At 48.6% G+C, this 15,499-nt stretch overlaps 1 protein-coding gene across 6 annotated transcripts in view; it reads right to left on the reverse strand.

Annotated features, from left to right (window-relative positions):
• The window catches only part of LOC309619950 (uncharacterized protein), a 19,468-nt gene continuing 3,969 nt past the window's right edge, over nt 1-15,499 (reverse strand). Inside the window, exons 2-3 of one of the 6 annotated variants that reach the window (XR_014239285.1) lie at nt 1,009-1,311; nt 1-646 (exon numbers count right to left, since the gene is read on the reverse strand). Coding sequence is in view for 1 of the 6 variants with exons in the window: in XM_082375955.1 (XP_082232081.1) it covers nt 1,065-1,311 (247 nt within the window). In the remaining 5 variants the exon portion in view is untranslated. Of the gene's footprint in view, nt 1,312-8,525; nt 10,432-15,499 lie in introns of those variants that run through there. The other 5 variants (XR_014239286.1, XR_014239287.1, XR_014239288.1 and 2 more) reach the window with 5 other exon arrangements.

Consider the following 15,499-nt stretch of genomic DNA (forward strand, 5'->3'; position numbering starts at 1 on the left):
TGCGGTTTCAAAAATATTTTATTTTCTGGAATAGCCATATGTCTGGAAGAGCTTTGTCTTTATTGCCCATCTCCACACGGGGAGACAGAAGCCACGACGAGAGAACAGAGGTGCCATACATCACACCTGCAGGACGGAAGGACGGGAGTGTTTGGGAGAACGTATAAAATGCTCACCAGGATGCGTAAGGACAGGTTGGGGGCAGGGGTTGGCGATGCCGGGTTGCACACTGCCCAGCACATTCATCGAGACGTGCACGCACCCCACAGCGCGGGGGGGCGGGGGGGGGACCTGAATTTTCATCTGGTCCCCCTCAGAGTTTAAACAGAGTGGAGGGAAAAAACTGCTCAAAGTCCTCCGCGGCTGCCACACTGGGCAATGCAAGTCTCACCCGTGATGCGATGTCCAAAGTGCCTGATGCATCGTTTACAGTTGCAAGAGAACTAATGCTAGGTTTGTTTCTAGAATGTTCCAGGACTCTCTTATTCCATGTGCAGAGTCTCTTGTCGGTATTTTATAAGGGTGACTCTCTTCTTCTGGATCATGGGCTCTGCTCCTCGTAACAGACGGATAGAAAGACTCGGGGTACGTTGGCAACAAGGATGGTGGGGCGTGTCTTGTCTGTGTCCCTTCGCGCGTCTGCCTGCTGTGTACACAAGAGCAAGCCATGAAGCTCTGGGCGCGCTTGTGTACGTTGTAGGGCATGGGCTTGCATCTGAGACTGAAGAGGGTCAGGCCCCAGCTGTACCTACCTTCACGATGGCATAATCTGAAGCTGATTGTCCTCTGGACTTGCCTAGCCAGGAATAAGAGCAAACACTTCCACCGGGCTGCCCCACTGAACATTGGAACCCCTGTGAGTTACCACTACGCACAAGGGGAAGGCAGAGGAAAACTTCACAACACGGGCTGGACCAGGGGGGGCGGGCGGGCAGGAATGGCTAGGATGGGACCACAAGGGGGTATGGAGCTTACAGATGCCAGCATAGCCCCGGAGGTGACACTTGCCCATGAGTCCTGACCGCCTGGCGATGGCTTGGCAAGATGAGTGACGGGGGATGGCCTTAATCCTCATAGGTGGTCACACCACCCTCCACCCCACAGCGCAGCTGGAACACATGCTGGCGGGCACTGTCCGGAGTACGGCCGAGCAGGGACGTCCACGCATCCGACCCTACATCCACATTGGAGTCCTGGCCGGCCGGTGGTCCACGCGGGGGGGTGTTCTCACGACCTCTTGGCTTGTACCCGGAGGACAGGTGAATGGTAGGCTCCGCAGGCAACCGGAGCTTCTCTGTCCCTTCAGGGCCCCTAAAGGGTTGTAAAGAGGAGGAAAGACAACAAAAGCGTAAGGGGGAAAACATCAGTGGTGAGCCCACAAGAGCGAAATCTCTTCCATGCTGCTGAGAAGCTTTTTCCCCCCAGCACCCAGACCTTGGTTCCTAATATCATGCTCGAATAAGAGGAAACAGGGCTCCCTGGAGAAATGGCTAATTCTAGGACCCGGGCTTGGAAGACACAGGATGTGGCTGGAGTGTCTTCTAGTTCCAGAAAGTAAGGAAATGTACAAAAATACACAATAATTGGGGCATGTCAGTAGGACACAGAAGATAAAGTGAAAGAGGTCCCAAAGGCCAAGCAATTTGAGCCAGGAAATAAAATACTGTTGGATTGCAACACGAAATAAGAAATAAATATCCATGTGCCCATACTGGGAGAAATCCATGATTGCATAAATAAATAAATGAGGGAGGAAAAATAAACATCCCATGCAGAAAAATTCCAAATAGATACTGTGCCCTCAAGATGGTGGGATATAGTTTTCCTTCCTAAGTGTGGGCTGTTCACAGGGTCTTCCTTCCAAAAGGGTGTGGAATGAGGACATAAAAGTAGCTTTGCATTGGAGACATCTGACTACCTCAGCCAGCTGACCAAGAAACCCCAAAACCCACAGTGACAAGTCAGGTTGATAATATGTCCCTTTGATAAAAGGTGATGAAAAGGGCACTTCACTTCTGTGGTTTTTCTCTCAAAGACCAATCATCCCAGTCTAATAATGAAAAAAAAAAAAAAAAATCAGGCAAATCCTAATAGAGGGGCAACCTAAAAGAAGAAATCTAACCCGTGCTCATCAAAGCTAAGGTCATCAAAAACAAAGAAAGTTTTAAAATAGAATTACCATATGATCCAGCAATCCCACCCCTGGGCCTATATCCAGACAAAACTATAATTCGAAAAGATGCATGCACCCCAATGTTCACAGCAGCACTATTCACAATAGCCAAGACATGGAAGCAACCTAAGTGCCCATCAACTGATGAATGAATAAAGAAGATTTGGTACATATATACAATGGAATATTACTCCCCCATAAGAAGAAACGAAATTGAGTTATTTGTAGTGAGGTGGATGGACCTAGAGTGTGTCATAGAGAGTGAAGTAAGTCAGAAAGAGAAAAACAAATATCGTATATTAACGCATATATGTGGAATAAAAAAAAAGCTGTGAAGAACCTAGTGACAAGAGGGGAATAAAGACACAGACCTACTAGAGAAAGGACTTGAGGATACGGGGAGGGGGAAGGGTAAGCTGAGACAAAGTGAGAAGGAAGGTGGCACGGATATATATACACCACCAAACGTAAAATAGATAGCTAGTGGCAAGCAGCCGCATAGCACAGGGCAATTAGCTCAGTGCTTTGTGACCAGCTAGAGGCGTGAGATAGGGAGGGTGGGAGGGAGGGAGACGCAAGAGGGAAGAGATATGGGGATATATGTGTATGTATAACTGATTCACTTTTTTATAAAGCAAAAACTAACACAGCATTGTAAAGCAATTATACTCCAATAAAGATGATATAAAAAAAAAAGATGTGGTGCATATATACAATGGAATATTACTCAGCCATAAAAAAGAATGAAAAAATGCCATTTGCAGCAACATAGATGGACTTTGAGATGATCATACTGAGTGAAGTAAGTCAGACAGAGAAAGGCAAAAACAAAGTTTGAGACACTGTCACAGCCCAGAGGAGCCCAAGGAGGCATGAGGGTGAAAGTTATATGGTGTCCTAGGTGGGATCCTGGGACAGAAAAGGGACTTTAGGGAAGAAGTAGTGAAACCCAAATAAAATTTGGGGTTTAGCAGGAGAGTCTTGACTCACGTGCCTACATGAATAGCATGTTCCGTTCATGGATTATTTCTATTCTTTGTACGGCTGGGCCAAACGGAACACAAGATCTGGCCATCAGCGGTGTCTGAAGGCTGAAGGGCTGCTCGGTGAAGCACGGCGGGGAATTCTGGGGCCCCGCTGCTGTCAGGGCACCCAAAAAGGCAGTGATCTATCACAGAAGCAGCAGCCATGTGTGGTGGGTTGGATGTGTCCCCCGACCAGGAATAGCTCTGGCCGAGTGACCCTACATTTAGGAAACTGGATGATTGACAATGCTGATTAGCAGAAGAGACAGAGGGGCATTCCTTCAAGGCCAAGGGGGTTCCAGGAATCCCGCCCAGAAAAGGTGGGTGAGCGGGAAGACACTAGGGCATCCGACCCTGGAGCTACCAAGCCCTTAGATAAAGCTTGTCTCAACTGACTCGTGCTGTAGGTGTACGATACCCAAGGGGTCCAAAGGCTTAGCATGAAAACAGCACGTCAGCTATCTCCCTGATGGTTAGACAGACAATTCTAAATGCGTGTATATACCTATAGAATTTAAAAATATAATTTTAGTAAATTATATGTGCATGTATATACCTATAAAATTTATAAAGTGTATGTATATATGTTTTCATAAATTTCTATAAATTCTGTACACTAAAAAATAGAAACATACGTATCTCTATTAATATATAAATTTACATGTTCATTTATGTATATGTACACACCCATATATACATATATATTGTTGAAATGATACTTTTTTGATATACTGATTAAATAAAATATATAAATTCAATTGATTTCTTTTTTTATAAATTTATTTATTTTATTCATTTATTTTTGGCTGCATTGGGTTTCTGTTGCTGTGTGTGGGCTTTCTCTAGTTGTTGGTTGTGGTGCGTGGGCTTCTCATTGCGGTGACTTCTCTTGTTGCAGAGCACAGGCTCTAGGCGTGTGGGCTTCAGTAGTTGTGGCGCACGGGCTCAGTAGTTGTGTCGTGTGGGCTCAGTAGTTGTGGCTCGCGGGCTCTAGAGCGCAGGCTCAGTAGTTGTGGCGCACGGGCTTAGTTACTCCGTGGCATGTGGGATCTTCCCGGACCAGGGCTTGAACCCGTGTCCCCTGCACTGGCAAGCGGATTCTTAACCACTGCACCACCAGGGAAGCCCTCAACTGATTTCATCTTGACCATTTTTACTTTCTTTTTTCACGTGGCTACCACAACAATTTTTTCCTTCCAGTTTTATTGAGATATAATGGACATACGGTGCTGTATAAGTGTAAGGTGTACACCATGGTGATCTGACCTACACACACCATGAAATGATGACCACAATAAGTTTACTGACCATTCGTCATCTCATCTAGATACAAAATAAAAGAAATAGAAAAAAAGTGTTTTATGATGAGAGCTGTTAGGATTTCGTCTCTTAACAACCAGCATATATGACACACAGCAGAGTTAATTATCTTTCTCATGTTGTACGTTACGCCCCTAGTACTGATTTATCTTATAAGTGGGAGTTGGCACCTTGGTGGCTACCAGAAAACGTTTTAATTATTTATGTGGCTCGTACTGTGCTGCCATTCGATAGAGCTGTTCTAGACCCTGGAAGTATGGGGTTTCCAGGGGAAAGTGCAGGAACGGGGCCCCAGGCCCATCAGTGGCATGCTAGGTACGGCTGTATGCCGGCGGTCGTGCCCCTCTGAGGACCCCAGGAGCCCCATGTTCTCTGAGCACAGCGGGCCAAGCAACCACCTGCCGCCACTCCTGGCCCCTCCACCTTTGTCAGAAAGTGGCCAAAGTCTTTCCCAGTTCGGATCTTCTGGAACCAAGGCAGACCCAGCACCTGGGGGCCCCTCCGTGTTGCAGGCGGGGCAGCTCGGAAGTGGATGGCTGGTCCCTGTGAGCCGGGGGATGGGGCCTGGGCTGGGAGCATCCCTCAGACTTCCCCAGTACATATCTACTGAAAGAGGCTTCTCCTCCTTGGAGTCACTCGAATTTCAGCAGCAAACTCCACGTACCACCTCCTAGGGTACAGTAGCTGTTTAGAGACCATCATGAGTGGGCAAGGACGACCACACTCCCCCCAGCCCCCGTACCCGGCACTATTTCATTTGGCTTTTGCAAGGAGGCTAACCCGTCAGTCCAAACCAGATGTCCCCCGATTACAGCCCTGTTATTCGTAAGTCTCATCCTTAAGACGGGGTGGGTCGCCACCCCCTACTGTGTCTTCCCAGGAGACTGACATTCCCAAGAGGGCTGAGCCTGGCAGGTCACCTGTGGGGTAATTTGAGGGTCACAAAGGATGTCCTTCCTGACCAGCCTCGGAGCCTGGCTTCCCCCCACGGCAAGGTCCTCCCCGGCTTTCGGATGCCGTGATTCGAGGAGGTTGCAGGAGAACATGCAAATGCCCCCGAGGGGTAACCGTGGTCATCTGCACTGTCTCTCCGCCCCCGGTACCACTTCCAGGGGAGCAGGAAGAAGGGCCACCAGGAACAGGAGCCAGGACCGTGGGTTGGCTTTCAACCCCGGACTGATTGTGTGCATAGCGTGGTTTTCAGGGTCTGAGACTTGGACCCACCAGGACCTTCATCAGCACCTTCTTTTCCTTCTCCCCTCACGAATCTTTAAGGCACGAGGGGGACAAGGGAGATTTGTGATTCACCTGTACCCGCTGCGGACCTGGGACGGGGGACTTCAGCATCTCTGAGACTGGTACCCAGCGGGCGGGGTGATGGTCGGATGAGGTGCTGCCTTAAGGCGGGGTCCCTAGAAGAAGGGTGTGAGGTTGGGATTAAGGGGCACAGCGCTGAGGGGGAGCGGGAGGCCCCGTCAGGAAGGGGAGGTGCTGAGGGGTGACGAAGTCTTGGGTCACCCCTGGACCGGATCCCTGGGGGGCTCAGCAGTGCAAGCTGTACTGCAGTTTCCTGCCCCAGGGCACACAACGGGGTGTGTGTATGTGGTGTGTGTGTGTGTGTGTGTGTGTGTGTGTGTGTGTGCACTTTCTCCCCGGCCTCCTCCGGAGAAACCATCTTTGTCCTTCAGACAACGGTCAACGGTCAGCCAACTGCCGTGGCCTCTGAGAAGCGTCCCCTCCCGTACACGTCACTCCTACCCGCGTCCCTGTCCGTGCGTCCCTAGCACAGAGGAGGGACAGCCTGTCCACAGGGGCTCCTTGGCACGCGGCCCAGACGTCGGCTCCGGTGCGGATCAAACCGTACAATCATTATCCTATAACCTTGCCATCTCCCCAGCCGGGGATTTACCCTCGGAGCCAGCACGAGCGGCATCTGGCAAAGACTGCAGCTCGCGGGTCGGGAAGGAGCTCGGGAGAGATTTGTTCACTGAGGGTCATGAATTGTGTCTCCCCCCGCCAAATTCAGACGTTGAAGCCCTGACCCCCAGGACCTCAGAATGGGGCTGTATTTGGAGATGGGGTCTTTAAAGAGGAGATGAAGGTAAAAAGAGGTCATTAGGGTGGGCCCTGATCCCATAGGATGGGTGTCCTTACAAGAAGAGGAGATCAGGACACAGACACACACAGAGGGACGACCGCGTGAGGACACAGGGAGGAGACGGCCGTCTACACGCCCAGGAGAGAGGCCTCGGGAGGAACCAGCCCTGCCCACACCTGGATCTCAGACTCCAGCCTCCAGGGCTGGGAGACATAAATGTCTGATGTTTAAGCTGCTCTGTGCTACTTTGTTACGGCCGCCCCAGCAGAGACATACAGTGAATGAATCAAATAGTACATAAGTTGGAATTCTAGCTGTGCTGTCCAATATGGGTACGCTATGTGGCTGTTTAAGTTTAAATCCATCACGATTCAATACAATGAAAAATCCAGGCCCTCAGTGTATCTGTGCAGGCCTGAGCTGTAGCGGCCACGAGTGGCTGGTGGCCCCCGTGTGGGACGGGGCAGGTCTGGAGCTGTGTAGCTGCCCTCCCATCCTCTTCTTGCGGGGGGTCCTGTCTCTGACCCTGAAGGACTCACTGCTTGTCTTGTCTGCACTTCTAAACACGTTCCCCGCCCCCCAGCTGTCCCCAGATGGAGGTGGTGCAGCCACTGTAAAATGTTTGTCTGGTCCCTCCTGGGACCACATACCTGGGCACACACACCGACCGCTTTGCTGATCTCCACTGGCAGGAAGGAGCCGGTGCCCTTGAAGTTCCCACCCGGGCGCCGGCCACTGCTCAGAGCTCATTCCACTCCCCCAACCCTGACCCCCCGTACATCAACCCCGACCCCTCCCCTCCCAGAGGTGAGGACCCAGACAACGGCATTTCTTTCAACAGTCCAGGGAATCCCAATGAGTAGCCAGGGCTGATCACCCCTTCTCACGTTGAAACTTCATGTTTCTAGATGCTATTTTACTTTTTCGTCTCATTTTCTCCCTCTTTCATGTGACTGTCTGGTTTCCCTGAACCTTTTCAGGTCAAGGGCTGAGTCTTCCAACACATTTGGAATCTGACACGTTGCCAAAGGTATCGTCGTGATAGCATGAGCTGGAGGTCAGTCCGGAAAAATGCAGCGTTCCTAACAGTCGCCATGGGACTGATGGAACAGAGGCAGCAAGGCAGAGAGAGAGAGAGAGAGAGAGAGAGAGAGAAGAGAGCGCTAAGGACAAAGATAGAGGGAGAGACAGAAAGACAGAGAGAGAAAGAGAGACAGAGATAAAGAGAAAGACAGAGAGAGATAAAGAAAGAGTTAAAGACAGAGAAAGAGAGAGAGAGACAAAGAGAAAGACAGAGAGAGAGAGATAAAGACAGACAGAGGAGAGAGAGACAGAGACAAAGAGAAAGACAGAGAGATAAAGAAAGAGAGAGAGATAAAGACAGAGAGAGAGAGAGAGTCTCAAGCCTGGGGTCTGGCCGAGCGGGGCTGGAATCCCACCTGGGCCCATCGTAGCTCTGTTGCTACGAGCTGGTTGCAAAACATCTCTGGGTGTCCACTGTCTCGTGTGAAAATCAGATTTGGGGGCTTCGAGGATGTGGCTGGCTGAGTCATGGCCCCAAAGGCATGGTCCTAATTCCTGGAGCCTGTGGACGATCCCTCCGACGGCAAAAGGGATTTTGAAGATGGGACGAAGTTAAGGGTCTAGACTCACAGAGATGATCTGGGATTATCGGGTCAACCCAGGGTGATCACAAAGGTCCTTACAAAGAGGCAGGGGCTGGGGTCGGAGGAAGGGGAGATGATGTGACCATGGACGCCAAGGTCAGAGAGATGCGTGGACGCCAAGGTCAGAGAGATGCGTGGCCACCAGCCAGGGAATGCGGCCGCCCCTAGAAGCTAGAAGAGGCCAGGAAGGTGCTTTCCTGGAACTTTCACCAACACCTTGCCTTTGTTCCCGTAAGACTCACTTGGGACTTCCGGCCTCCCGAAGTCTGAACTCCCAGCAGATCCAGCGCTATTTGATTCAGCCTTTGCCAGGAGGCTAACCCGTCAGTCCAAACCAGATGTCCCCCGATTACAGCCCTGTTATTCGTAAGTCTCATCCTTAAGACGGGGTGGGTCGCCACCCATTTCTGTGTCTTCCCAGGAGACTGACATTCCCAAGAGGGCTGAGCCTGGCAGGTCACCTGTGGGGTAATTTGAGGGTCACAAAGGACGCCCTTCCTGACCAGCCTCGGAGCCTGGCTTCCCCCCACGGTAAGGTCCTCCCCGGCTTTCGGATGCCGTGATTCGAGGAGGTTGCAGGAAAACATGCAAATGCCCCCAAGGGGTAACCGTGGTCATCTGCACTGTCTCTCCGCCCCCGGTACCACCTCCGGGGGAGCAGGAAGAAGGGCCACAAGGAACAGGAGCCGGGACCGTGGGTCGGCTCTCAACCCCGGACTGAGCATGTGCTTAGCAGAGGATGTAACATCAGGACCCGGCCCAGGGCCGGGCATCACCAGGACCCTCTGAAACACAGCGTCCCGGTGGGCAAGGGGAAGGACTAACTGTTGCTTCATGCCTCCTTTTGATAGTTGAGTGATGGGTTTGGAGCAGCACAAACTCTGTGACCGCTCGGCCTCAACCGTACTGGCTCAGAACTGGAGCAGCCTTTCAAATGGGGGCGGTGATGTGTACGGGAAAGGGTGTCCTCCTGTGGCCGCGCTGATCTAGCCCTGAACCCCCAGACCACAGGGGTGAGATGACGTCCCACTGCCCCAAACACTGGCACATGCAGCCCTCCTTCCCCAATCCCAGGCCTGCCGTTTCCTCCGAAATGTATTTTTTATCCTTTTGATACAATGACTCAAGGCATTTTTGCAGTTATTTCCTTTTTCTTTTTCTTTTTTTAATATTCACATCAGACTTTAATTTGTTATACATTTTTGTAGTTCAGTCAATGTCCTAGATGATGTAAAACAAAAAGTGTTATTTACTTGGGACAAAAATAGTAATCTGTGTAAAAAGGGGGGGAAGACCAAAATATTTTTATATGCTTATTCAGATACATGGAATTTTCGTGAATTTAAGAGGAATGAAGATATTCAAACAGTAATAGAAAATCATTACACTTATTTGAGTGTTCAAATGCTTGTGTAAGTCTTCAATCCATCTGGTTTTATAAAACCAAAACTTTGAACACAAACAAAAGCAGAAAAGTTCACATTATCTTGTTATATGTTCCTAAGTATCAAACTGCATCAATTTATTATGAATTTAAAGAACATCACAGATTTTAAAACTAAAGTACAGAAGCGCCTGATTCTTTTTAATTCCACAAATACCTAACATCCCAAAGTAACATGTAAATAAACCTCTATGCTGCTCAGTGAATTCTTGAATAATGATCCAACAAACACTGTATGGGAACGTGTACAATCACACCTTCGCCTACATGTGATTTTTGTTTTGCTTTGTTTTCCACTTTTTAAAAACTTTTATTTTACATTGGGGTATAATTGATCAACAATGTTGTGTTAGTTTCAGGTGCACAGCAAAGTGATTCAGTTGTACATAGACATGTATCTGTTCTTTTTCAAATTCTTTTCCCATTTAGGTTATTACAGAATATTGAGTTCCCTGTGCTATACAGTAGGTCCTTGTTGGTTATCTATCTTATATATAGTAGTGTGTACATGTCAATCCCAAACTCCTAATTTATGCCCCCCCCCACCTTTTCCCTTTGGTGTTTGTTTTCCATTTTGAATGAATACCTCTTTATATCTGCTAGCCCAGGGGGCCGCCAGGTGAAAATGATTCATATTCTCCCTTCGTGGAAGATGGGTGTCCCGTCTTAACTCCTTGAGTGCAGTAAACCACTAGTCAAAAAATATACCCCGCGGGCTTCCCTGGTGGCGCAGTGGTTGAGAGTCTGCCTGCCAATGCAGGGGACACGGGTTCGAGCCCTGGTCTGGGAGGATCCCAAATGCCGCGGAGCGACTGGGCCCGTGAGCCACAATTACTGAGCCTGCGCGTCTGGAGCCTGTGCTCCGCAACAAGAGAGGCCGCGACAGTGAGAGGCCCGCGCACCATGATGAAGAGTGGCCCCCACTTGCCACAACTAGAGAAACCCCTCGCACAGAAACGATGACCCAGCACAGCCAAAAATAAATAAATTAATTTAAAAAAAATACCCTAGGTTCAGAATGGCCATCATCAAAAAATCTGCAAGCGATAAATGCTGGAGAGGGTGTGAAGGAAAAGGAACCCTCGTGCACTGCTGGTGGGAATGTAAATTGGTGCAGCCGCTACAGAGAACAGTATGGAGGTTCCTTAAAAAACTAAAAATAGAACTACCATACGACCCAGCAATCCCACTCCTAGGCATATATCCAGAGAAAACCATAAGTCGAAAGGATGCATACACCCCGATGTTCACTGCAGGACTATTTACAATAGTCAGGACATGGAAGCAACTTAATGTCTATCAACAGAGGAATGGATAAAGAAGATGTGGCACATATATACAATGGAATATTACTCAGCCATAAAAAGGAACGAAATGGTGCCATTTGCAGAGATGTGGATGGACCTAGAGACTGTCATACAGAGTGAAGTCAGTCAGAAAGAGAGAAACAAATATTGTATAATATTGCTTCTATGTGGAATCTAGAAAAATGATACAGATGAACTTATTGGCAAAGCAGAAACAGAGTCACAGATGTAGAGAACAAACTTACGGTTACCAAGGGGGGGTGGGGGAGGTGAGTGGGACGAACTGGGAGATTGGGATGGACATATATACACTATTGATACTATGTATAAAATAGATCACTAATGAGAACCTGCTGTAGAGCACAGGGAACTCTACTCAGTGCTCTGTGGTGACCTAAATGGGAAGGAAATCCAAAAAAGAGGGGATATAGGTATACGTAGAGCTGATTCACTTTGCTGTACAGCAGAAACTAACACAACATTGTAAAGCAACTCTACTCCAGTAAAAAATTACTCTAGGAATAGTTCAGTGGGATAAACAGAAATCATCATTCTGGGACTTACGCTTGTGACGGAAGGTGACATCCTGATTTCCAGGCCAAGGCTGGGCCTCCCCTGGTTTTGCCTGATTCACACAAGGAGGAGGTGGGCTGGAAAAGGGCTGGGAGGCCAAGGAGGACGGGGAAATATAGGCCCTGAAACAGGTCACCCAGCTCTGACAGGAAGCAGCCTCTCTTTATAGCTCAGTGGACTAAATAAAGCCCTGAGTGCTGAAGAAGAGGCCAAGGAGAGTTTTTCATTCCAGGAGAAGAATAATTATTTCCTAAGTAGAATTCCTTTGGTGAAAAACAAAACAAAACAAAACAGCTCTGCACCCTAGAAACACTTCAAGAGGAAAAAAAGAGCAAAAGATGGCAAACAACAAAGTGAACCCCAGGCAGAGTAAAATCTCAAGATCCTCTTTCCTTATTTTTTACAATGAGATTTTAGTTTCCACAGAGCATGAGTATCCTGGGCCGTCTCTAACCTACCTGAAGAAATTGCAGGAAATTTAAAAGTAAGTTAATAAAAACAAGGAAGGTGTTAAATCACAGCCAGTTCTGCAATAAGGTGGTATTCCGTGTTTCTCAAAATCACGGTGCTGGGCAAATCCAAGACAAAAATCAAAGGGTTTCAGAGAAACATGGGATTAGGGTCCTAACACTTGAGAGCTTTGTCACAGACACACCAAAAACAATGACCATAAAAAGAGATAGGAATCAAATAAAACGTTAGCACAGATTTACAATTGTTGCATGGCTATGGTCAGCATACGCGCTACAATGCATATGTGTTATTCGTTGTTGATATGTTCTATAATTGTTTGTGGAATTCGACCCTGGAAGGGTCTCAGCATGTGAGTAATTGTGAAGGGGAAATTCACTTGGAAAGTTCTAATAACAGACGTGGGTGCATATGACTCAAATACCACACGTGTGACCGAGCGAGCTGGCGGATGTCTTAGGTGTGTGTGTGTGCGTGTGTGTGTGTGTGTGTGGTACAGGGCTCCTTTCAGCTGGGTGTAATTTTCTGGGTGCGTGTAGTATTTTTCGAAGATGAAACCACACACAAGCAAAGACAAATGCCAAAAGATGCTCAAATAATTCTCTGCATCAGTGGCGTCGGAAGAAACTTGTGTTTTCAAAAGAAGCGAGAAAAGAGCAGAACGGACCGTCCGGGAGGCCCCTGGTTCAACAAATTGACACTTTCACTTCTCTCATGACTGTTCATTGCAAGCTCCTGTGTTTACGTGTTCACATTTTTTTTTCCTCTAGAAGTTGATGCGATACACACTGTTTTAAGCCCCTGTTTTGTGATGCATTCCTTCCCATGTCTCTTTCTATCCCCCTCTACTATCTTATTCAGTCCTTTTTTGTCTTTGGTTGTCTTGGAATTTTGTGTAGTCGATAACATGCAACACCTGTGCTGTCATGATCCCCATGAGACTTGCTCCCTTGGTATCCAAACAGTAAAAGATGAGATGGTGGTGGGGTGGGGAATAATTTAGTCTTCATCCTAATTGTATTCATGCTTCACAAACATGGTGATAACATAGCAACGAAGAGTCATGTACCAAAGAAGAAAGAGCAATGAGAGACAGAGAGACACTGAGTCCTGATGACATCAGTTGAGGCCCTGGATCAAGCCGTACCTGAAGACTGTCAAGGACATTCCTGTTACATTAAAAAAAAATTCAAAAGAGTACAAGGACCTACTGTATAGCACAAGGAACTATACTCAATATCTTGTAATAACCTATCACGGAAGAGAATGTAAAAAAGAATACATACGTTTATACATATCTATGTATAACTGAATCACTTTGCTGTACACCTGAAACTAACACAACATCGTAAATCAACTATATTTCAATAAACATTTTAATAAAGAGTAATGTGACAGTGCATGGTGGTCGGACTGTCGTGCGTTGGGAGACGCAAGCATGCGTTTGACGTTTCACGAGGGTGGTGAGCCCATTTCCCCGGTGATCCTCCCATGATCACCCCGGGCGACTGGTCGACCTACAGCTTCAACCACTGGATGCACACAGACACCAGCACTGCCTGCTGTGCTTGGACGTCTAAGGAACCACAGCGAGGCGAATGCAGGTGAACGGAAGGCTTGGTCTGGTCCAGTGGAGACTGAAAGCAAGAAGACTCACATCAGCCACTGCTGGCCCCGGCAGCCTGCCCTTCAGATCCCTGTTGACCACGGAGCTGGACCCAGTTTTCATCTACGCAGAGGAAAACCCAACAGCACATCCCAGGGTTTTGTAAGGGTCACGTGAAACAATCTTAAACCCACAGGAGGTGCTTAATAAATGCATGGTCCCTCCTCCCAGGCCCCCAAAATCCAACTGGGGGGGAGGAGTGCTACTTGAAAGACGGTGGCAGGTCCACGTCTGTCACATCACGGCGGGTATGCGCGTGCCGGACCCCCCGTGGGGGACAGACGCCCCTCCCTGGAAGAAACTGGGAGCTCGGCGTGGACCGCACGTGGCCGGAAGGTCATGCTTTATGTTCCATTTGTGTTTCCTTTTTATTTACATGTCGCACGGACCCCATCTGTGTGGGAGGGTGGGGAGTGACTTATGGAAACATGGTCTTTTAGAGACGGAGTCACTCAGAGGCACAGAAGGGGTGTAGGACGCTCCACGGGACTGTTTTCCTCTTTGGCTAAGCTGCTTTACTCCTGTACGCACAGCCCAGCAGCCCAGCCCGGCGTGTGGGTTTCAGATGCAGCCTCCTGTATCCCTGCCGGCCACAGGCCCGGCAGCCCCGGCTCCGAGTCAGGCCTCCATCCCGCCCCCTTCCAGCTGCAAATCCACTTCTCTTTCCCATTTCACTCTGCAACTGCGATTTCGCTTGACATGCGGAGAACACCGCATCTTGAAACGAAGGGGTGAGACGCTCGCTCTTCCTTACCTGCCAACACCTTTGATCTCTGTGATCTGAGTGCCCATGTTTTCTAGAAACATCTGCAATGCAGACCACTTTAAGGATGAACATCTGTGGAGTGGAGCTTGAACAAAGTAGGAACAAAGGCTATTGTATGAGGCATTGTGATGGCTTGACAAACATTCTCTGCCTCCTTTTTTTTTTTTTTTTCTTTCTGAAGCTGAAAATAGCTTTAGAACCAAGAATCAGATGCCGTACCCAAATTCTTGTCCCCCAGAGTCACTTATCTTGAATTGCAACATGTTTGCTTCTGCCAAAGAATCTTGCTTTTCAGGGATGCGGGAGCTGGGGGATAGGTACATCAGCTCACAGAGTATGAAACCCCAGGACTATACTTCTCCAACCCCGCCCGCCAGCTCACACGTCCTGAGCAAAAATCAACTGCCCAGCAAGCAAACACCCCCAGCCATATGTGGGGCAGCTTGCTCCTGTCCTGCTCAAGTTGAACTTCTACAAAGTTCTTTCTTACGTGATTGACAAACAGCCTCCTTCTACGTGTCATCAGTTTTCCCTCGTGCTGGGTTCCGGATGCTCTGTTTCCGTTTCCCCTGATGCTTCTGCGCAGACCCAAGGTGCTCACTTCCATCAACTAACTGTTCTTTGAAAGAAGCCGAGGTTTCCAGCAGCCACTCTCTGCCTCTTTGGAGAACCCTTCAGTTTGGGGAAGAAAGGGGCGGGGGCCACAGGAGGGAGCTTTGGGGGCATCTTTACACAATACAGGATGCCAAGCTCAATCCTTGTAGGACACAAAAGTGTTCTCAAAACAAAGTATATTAGGACACTGTTATTTAAAAAGTGCTTTCTGGGAATTCCCTGGCGGTCCAGTGGTTAGGACTCGGCGCTTTCACTGCTGAAGGCCTGGGTTCAGGCGTTCAATCCCTGGTCGGGGAACTAAGATCCCACAAGCCACGCGGTGCAGCCAACAACAACAAACAAACGAACAAACAAACACAAAAGCTTTCCTTGCC

This window comes from Balaenoptera borealis (assembly GCF_965194805.1).
Source record: "Balaenoptera borealis genome assembly, chromosome: X".
Lineage (NCBI taxonomy): Eukaryota > Metazoa > Chordata > Mammalia > Artiodactyla > Balaenopteridae > Balaenoptera > Balaenoptera borealis.